Source organism: Cebus imitator, unplaced genomic scaffold (genome assembly GCF_001604975.1).
Source record: "Cebus imitator isolate Cc_AM_T3 unplaced genomic scaffold, Cebus_imitator-1.0 Scaffold19, whole genome shotgun sequence".
NCBI classification, from domain to species: domain Eukaryota; kingdom Metazoa; phylum Chordata; class Mammalia; order Primates; family Cebidae; genus Cebus; species Cebus imitator.
The window spans coordinates 762,532-770,043 of record NW_016107334.1 but is presented as its reverse complement, the minus strand read 5'-3'; the positions used below and the strand labels follow the sequence as shown (position 1 = coordinate 770,043).

The following is a 7,512-nucleotide window of genomic DNA, read 5'->3' as shown; positions in this document are numbered from 1 at the left end:
TTTAGTAGAGACGGGGTTTCACCATGTTGACCAGGATGGTCTCGATCTCTTGACCTCATGATCCACCCGCCTCGGCCTCCCAAAGTGCTGGGATTACAGGCGTGAGCCACCGTGCCCGGCCCTCTACTTTTAAGAAAATGAACTTCGGAGGATACAGAAATAATATTAAATTTTTCAATGAATGTATATAAAACTGTAATCCAAGGAATAAAGAAATATAAACTTGTTAAGAGATTAACAGTTTTACTCAAGAGTGTGATAGTAAGAGGTAATATGAAAAAAACGGCAAGTAAAAGTTAGGAATGAATGAATTCAGAATTTTTAACGTAGATAAGAAAACTCATAAAACAGTAACTAAAATAAGCAAAGAGGTCACTGGAAGAGAATACACAATTGTAATAGGACTTTGGTTGCATATCAGAAGGTACTTTTCAGTATGTTATATTTTACTTCAATAACAAGTTTAGGCCAGGCACAGGGACTTACACCTAATAATCCCAGCACTTTGGAAGTCAGAGGAGGGAGGATAGTTTGACACCAAGAGTTTGAGACCAGCCTGGACAACATAGTGAGACCCTGTCTCTACAAAAATAAAATTTAAAGAATTAGCCAGGCGTGGTGGCATATGCCTGTAGGCCCAGCTATTCGGGAATCTAAGGCCGGGGCAGGGGTCACTCGAGCCCAGGAGGTCAAGGCTGCAGTGAGCTGTGATTACGCCACTGCACTCCAGCCTGGGTGACAGGGCAAGACCTCCTCTCTTAAACGAATGAATGAATAACAAATTTTTCAAAATAGAAGACGATGACCATCATGAAGCCAGGAGGTAGGGTAGTCCTCCCTTATCTGTAGAAGATATGTTCCAAGACCTCCAGTGGATGCCTGAAACCACAAATAGTACTGAACCCTGTATATAGTACTGTTTTTTTCCTATGCATACATACCTGTGATAAAGTTCAGTTTATAAATTAGGCACAATAAGAGATTAGCAACAACAATAATAAAATAGAACAACTGTAGCGATATAATATAAGTTATGTGAATGTGGCCTCCCTCTCAAAATATCTTACTGTATTGTATTCACCCATTCTGGGGCTGTGGTTGATTATGGCTGAAACCATGGGAAGTGAAATCACAGATAAAGGGGACTATTGTTGTTGTTTCTGCAGTAGTTGGTAAAAGGACTCGAGGTCTCTACTGGTTGAAAAAGAAATCTAGGTGAAATATATTTACTAAGTAGAAGTAAAGTCTTGCTAAGGAAAAAGGAGACTAAAAAGACAGTAAAACTTTTCAACTGCACGAACTATCGGAGAAGAGTTAAAATTCTATGAGAACTAGCTTTAGAAGCATTAGTCATTATAATGGTGGTTTGTTCTGTTTCTAGATATTTGTAGCTTTCCTTTGGAATTGGAGGTAGGATTTCTTTTAAAGGGTTAGTGGTGTTCATTTTCTTATACTTTACCTGTGAATAAAACGCAAATCTTACGTATCTCACAATCCTGACCGAAGACTGGAAAATCCAAAAGTGAATGGCCAAAAGTTGCCAGGCCTTTATTCTCACTAGATTTTACAATGATTTGCAGATTTTCTAGCACACTTTGAAACTTGTTTTCAATTCAACAAGACAGTTTTCTTCTCTAAGATCAGAATTACAGCTGGGCACAGTGGCTCACACCTGTCATCCCAGCACTTTGGGAGGCCAAGGCAGGAGGAATCACTTGAGCCCCAGGAGTTGGAGACCAGCCTAGGCAACATAGTGAGACTTTGTCTCTCCAAAAAAATTTAAAAATTATCTGGGTATGGTGGCACACTCCTGTAGTCCCAGCTACTCAGGAGGCTGAGGTAGGAGGATCACTTGAGCCTGGGAGTTTGAGGCTGCAGTGAACTATGATCAAGCCACTGCATCCAGCCTGGGCTTCAGAGAGAGAGACTCTTGTCTCAAAAAAAAAATTTGCTGAGGTCAGGATTTTATTGTTGTTAGTAATGTTTTTTCATGTCAAAGTTGGTACCATAGATAAGTGACAATTGTTTAACTGAAAGGACCAGATGTTAAGTTTTTAAAAGAATAAATCTCAGTTCTCTGAAGGATGAATATAGTTAACTTGGGAAGCAGTGAACTTATAGCTGAAGTATAGACATATAGTATTAATTACATTAATGTATATTAATTTTTTTTGTGTATCTTAACTCCAGAAGAGCCCAATGATTAAAAAAAAGAAAAATAAAAAGGTTTGATCCTGCCCTAGTACCCCCAGGACATACTTTCCTAGTTTTTCGTTAAATTACATAGATTAACAAGGGTTGATGAACTTTTTCTGTAAAGGGCCAGATAGTAGATGTTTTAGCCTTTGCAGGACATACAGTCTCTGCAACATCTATTCAGTTCTTCTGCTGTAGTGGGAAAGCAGCCACAGGCATTATGGAAAGAAAGGAGCATGACTGTGTTTTAGTAAAACTTCCATTTTCAAGAACAAGAGGTGGTCCAGATTTGGTCTGTACACTGTAGTTTGCTGACCCCTGGATAGGAAATTGGATGTATGACATATTTTTACAATTATAGTTAGGGTGTCCCTTCTCTATCCATTCCTCAGAAGTAATCACTGAGGATGGTTTGTTGTGTATATTTCAAGGCCCTTTTCTATATTTACCAATAACACCAAAGATTTTTGCAGATCTGTTATATACATACATATAAATGATATGACTTAGAATGCTTAAGATTTTCCATTTTCCTCCCATCACAGATCTCTATGTTAGTACAGGTTGAGTATCTCTTACCCAAAATTCTTAGGAGCAGAAGTGTTTCGAATTTTAGATATTTTTGGATTTTGGAACATTTGCATTACATGTACTTATAGCATCCCACATCCAGAAATCCAAAGTGCTCCAATGAGTGTTTCCTTTGAGTGTTGTGTTGGCACTCATAAAGTTTCAGATTTTGGAGCATTCTGTATTTTCAGATTAGGGATGCTCAACCATATACAGAGAGGAAAATGGAAAATATACAGAGAATAGGAGGTCATCCTTCGTTATTCTTGGAATGTCTGTATTGGATGGGGATGTAATTTATTTAACTGTTTCACCCTTTATGGGCATTTATAGTGTTTTTTATTTTGTATTACTGTAGTGCAGCAGTGAATGTCTTTGGAACATTTCTGTTGTGCATTTTATTATTTTTATTATGGATTCCTATAAATGAACTGCAAGAGTCAAAGGGTTCATGTGAAATTTTTATTTCAATGAATGCCTACTTACATTTTCTTTTTGGGTTTTCTTATCTTTCAGGAGAACTCTCACCCTGCTCCTCAACAGCCTTCCCAGCCAGTGAAAGATACAGTACAAGGTATACTGTTTTCTGAGTGTATATATTTATTCACTAGAATGACAAATTTATTTTTATTGTATGTATTTAAGCAGCTGCTTACAGTTACAAATTACGGCTTCGTATGACCCTTGGCTAATAAAATATGTCCAAATACCATGGACACATTCCCCTAGGAATAGTCTCAAAATACTGCATTTTACAAAATGACTGGTCTGAAATCTTTAAAAAAAAAAAAAAAACCACTATCATGAAAGCCAGAAGAAAGGAAAAAGAAAAGAGGCAGTGGAACTGTTTTAGATGAATGGAGTTTAAGCATGACAGCTAAATGCGTTCCATGTTCCCTGCTTGGATCTTAAATTTAGGGGAAAAAAATACTAGAAAGGATATTATTGAGATGATTAGAGAAATCTGAAGAAGCGGTGTATGCTAGATCATATTGTATGAATGTTAAAAATATTTTGAGTGTAATAATGGCATGGGGGTTATGGAGGAGAATGTCCTTGTTCATAGGAGATACTTGCTGACCTTTAGGAAGTGAACAGCTGCAGTGTTTGCAATTTACTCTCCAGTGTTGAGGCGGAATATTGTACATAGAGAAGGAAGGAAAAAACAAATATTGACAGTCGGTGAACTTTAGTAATGGGCATATGTTTGATTTTATTATTTGAAACTTTCCATAGACATTAAACTTTTCAAAACATTGGGAAAAACAGAAAATAACAAACCAAGTTTGGCTTTCAGGTCATAAATGAGTTTCACCAACAGCCTAAGTTAGGTAATAGAAACTCCTATAATGGAGATAGGGAAACAATTTTTAAAACTTTGGTATGTGTTATTGATGTCCTTGATATTAATGTTTATGTCATTGATGGGTAAACACAACGGTTGCTCCCAGTTTGTGGATCCTAGATTATTTGGTTTGGCTTTAAATGATTAATCTTTGAAGAATTCACCCTTAGTGAATTTTTGAATCACTTCCACCAGGCTATCCTGCTTAAGATTAAGGTAGTCTTGCTAGCTTTGCCAAGTATTTCTTGACTTTTCAGCTATTTTTTCTAATTTTGAGCCTAGATGATCAGAACTTTCATGCTTTGGAGTGAAGAAGAAAATTTAAAATGGCCCAGCAGCTTAGTAAAGTAGTCAGAAGAAAAATGAAATCTGTAGAATTGAAAAGAACAGTTTCTCCATTCAATGCTGAGCTGAATACACAGCAGGAAAAAGATCCAAAATGAGAAAAATAATCATAACATGGGATATATTAAAAGGACCATGACCTATGTTAGCCATCCTCTTATTTATGAATTATGTTCATTTTACAATGAATCAAGCTTCTAACTTAATAAGTAGTGTGGGCCTTCCTCATGTTCCTGAAAAGTTAGATTTAAATTGAATTTGTAATAGAATGCTACAAACAATGGTATACCAACAAATTAGATAACCTAGATGGAATGGACAAACTCGTAGAAAGATACAAACTACTAAAAACAGACTCGAGAAGAAATAGAAAATCAGAATAGATCTATAACAAGTAAAAAGTTTCAATTAGTTATCAAAAACTACTCACAAAGAAATGCCCAGGACTAGAAGGTTTCACTGCTGGATTCTATCTAGCCTTTAAAAAAGAAATTAGCACTAGCATTTATTATGGTCAACTGATACTCAGGGTACCAAGACAATTTGATAGAGAATGAAAAGTCTTTTGCACAAATGATGCTGAGAAAACTGGTTATCCACATGCAAAAGAATGACATTGGACTCCTCCTACCTCATGCAAAATAATATATTAAAAATTTTTTAAATTCATAAAAATAAGTATTTTTTTAATGCATTGCGGGAGTATACTGTTTAAGGAAACCTTATTAGCAAATGTGACTATAGCAATAGTTTCCTTAAGCAGCTTATCTTTTATCAGATACGGTGTTTATTGATGATAATCTTTGGCTTTTTCTTTTTTATTTTTTGATGCTTTCAGAAGTGACCAAAGTTCGAAGAAATCTTTTCAACCAGGAAATGCTTTCCCCTTCAAAGAGATCACTGAAGCGGGGGTTTCCTAGAAGCCATTCTGTGTCAGCTGTGGAAGGTCTAGAGGATAAACTTGATAACTTCAAGAAGACCAAAGGTACTACATTTTAGAATAGCTAGGAAAAAGGAAAGGGAGATTCTGTAAGATTCGTAGTGATATACCATCTTTCTTTCCTGATTTAGTAGTAATGTGAGTCTTTTGTCTTTCAGTCTAGCTAAAGGTTTGTCAGTTTTGTTAATCTCTCTTTTTTTGAGACAAGGTCTCGCTCTATCACCCAGGCTGGAGTGCAGTGGCACAATCTTGGCTCACTGCAGCCTCCACCTCCCAGGCTCAAGTGATTCTCCCACCTCAGCCTCCTAAGTAGCTGAGATACAGGAGTACACCACCACACCCAGCTAATTTTTTGTATCTTTTTTCGTAGAGATGGGTTCTCATCATGTTGACCAGGCTGGTCTCAAACTCCTGAAGCGATCTGCTCTCCCCGACCTCCCAAAATTGCAGGAATTATAGGCATGAGCAAGCACACCCAGTCAATTTTGTTAATCTTTTCAAAGAATTTGCTTTGGTTTATTGATTTTTCTTTATTGGTTTTCTTCTTCTCTCTTTTTTTTTTTTTTTTTTTGAGACAGAGTCTCACCCTGTGTCCTGGGCCAGAGTGCAGTGATGCGATCTTGGCTCACAGCAACCTCTGCCTCTTAGGTTTAAGCGCATCTCCTGCCTCAGCCTCTTCAGTAGCTGGAATTACAGTTGTGTGCCACCTTGCCTGGCTAATTTTTGTATTTTTGGTAAAGACAGGGTTTTACCATGGTGGCCTAGATAGTGTCCAGCTCCTGACCTCAAGTGATACCCGCCTTAGCCTCCCAAAGTGCTGAGATTACAGGGGTGAGCCACTGCATTTCGCCTCTATTGGTTTTCTAATCTCAGTTTCATTTTTTTTCTTCCCTCTATTTGCTTTGATTTTTGTTTGCTCTTTTTTTACTTTTTTAAGGTAAAGTTTAAGCTATTTATTTCAGATCTTTTTTAATAAAGCACTGCTTTAGGCATATCCTATAAATTTTGATATTTTTGCTTTCATTATCTCAAAATACTTTAATTTCCCTTGTAATTTCTGCTTTGATCCATTGATTATTTAGGAGCACATAAATTTCCACATATGTGTACTTCCCAAATTCTCTTCTCTGTTGTTTCTAGTTTCATTCTATTGTTGTAAAATATACGTCGTATGATTTGTCTTTTTAAACTTGATACTTACTTTATGCCTTAACATTTGGTCTACCCTAGAGAACGTTCAATGTGTGCTTGAGAAGACTATGAAGGGTTCTATAGATGTGTGTTAGGTCTAGTTGATTTGCGGTATTATTCAAGTCTTCTGTTTCCTTGTTGAGCTTCTGTTTGTTTATTCATTATTTAAAGTGGCATATTAAAGTCTCCAGCTATTGTTGAATTACTTATTTCTCACTTCAGTTCTGTCAGTTTCTGCTTCACGTATTTTGAGACTCTGTTTTTAGGTATATATTTTAATAATTATTATATCTTCTTGATCAGTTGAACTTCGTATCAATAGGTAATGTACTTTGTCTTTTGTAACCTTTCTTGGCTTACAATCTGTTTTGTCTGACAATAATATACCTCTCCACCCACCAGCTCTTTGCATTGGATATCTTTCACTGTCCCTTTACTTTCAACCTTAGTGTCTTTGTATCTAAATTAAATCTCCTATAGACCTCATATAGTTGGGTCATGTTTTTTTAATCTATTCTGCCTATCTCTGCTTTCAATTGCAGTGCTTACTCCACTTCTATCAATGTAATTACTAATAAGGAACAACTGTCATTTTCTGTATTTTATACCTTTTTGTTTCTCAATTCCTGTTTTTTGTATTTAGCTAATTTTTTGTACTGTACCAGTTTAATTCCCTTCTTTTTGTGTGTGTATTTTTAAGTTATTTTCTCAGTGGTTACCTTGGAGATCACAATTAGCATCTTAAACTTAAAACAACCTGGCTTTATGAATAAAGCCAACCTCATTTCAATAATATACACTCTGTTACTATATATTTCTGTCTCTTCTTCATATTGTTGTAGACTGCAGCTTTATACATTGTGTATCTGTTAATACAGACTTAAATTATATAGGATAAAAAGAACCAAAATTACCATAATGCTGG

General features: G+C 36.1%; 2 protein-coding genes across 2 annotated transcripts in view; one reads left to right on the top strand and one right to left on the bottom strand.

Moving 5' to 3' along the window:
• Window positions 1-7,512, top strand: part of TICRR (TOPBP1 interacting checkpoint and replication regulator) — a 50,102-nt gene that overhangs the window by 27,906 nt on the left and 14,684 nt on the right. Inside the window, exons 14-15 of the mRNA XM_017517476.2 lie at window positions 3,283-3,340; window positions 5,295-5,441. Coding sequence (XP_017372965.1) covers window positions 3,283-3,340; window positions 5,295-5,441 — 205 coding nt within the window. The remainder of the gene's footprint in view (window positions 1-3,282; window positions 3,341-5,294; window positions 5,442-7,512) is intronic.
• The window catches only part of KIF7 (kinesin family member 7), a 45,812-nt gene continuing 40,737 nt past the window's right edge, over window positions 2,438-7,512 (bottom strand). The window contains exon 20 of the transcript XR_001821369.2: window positions 2,438-5,460. The gene's annotated coding sequence lies outside the window, so the exon portion shown is untranslated. The remainder of the gene's footprint in view (window positions 5,461-7,512) is intronic.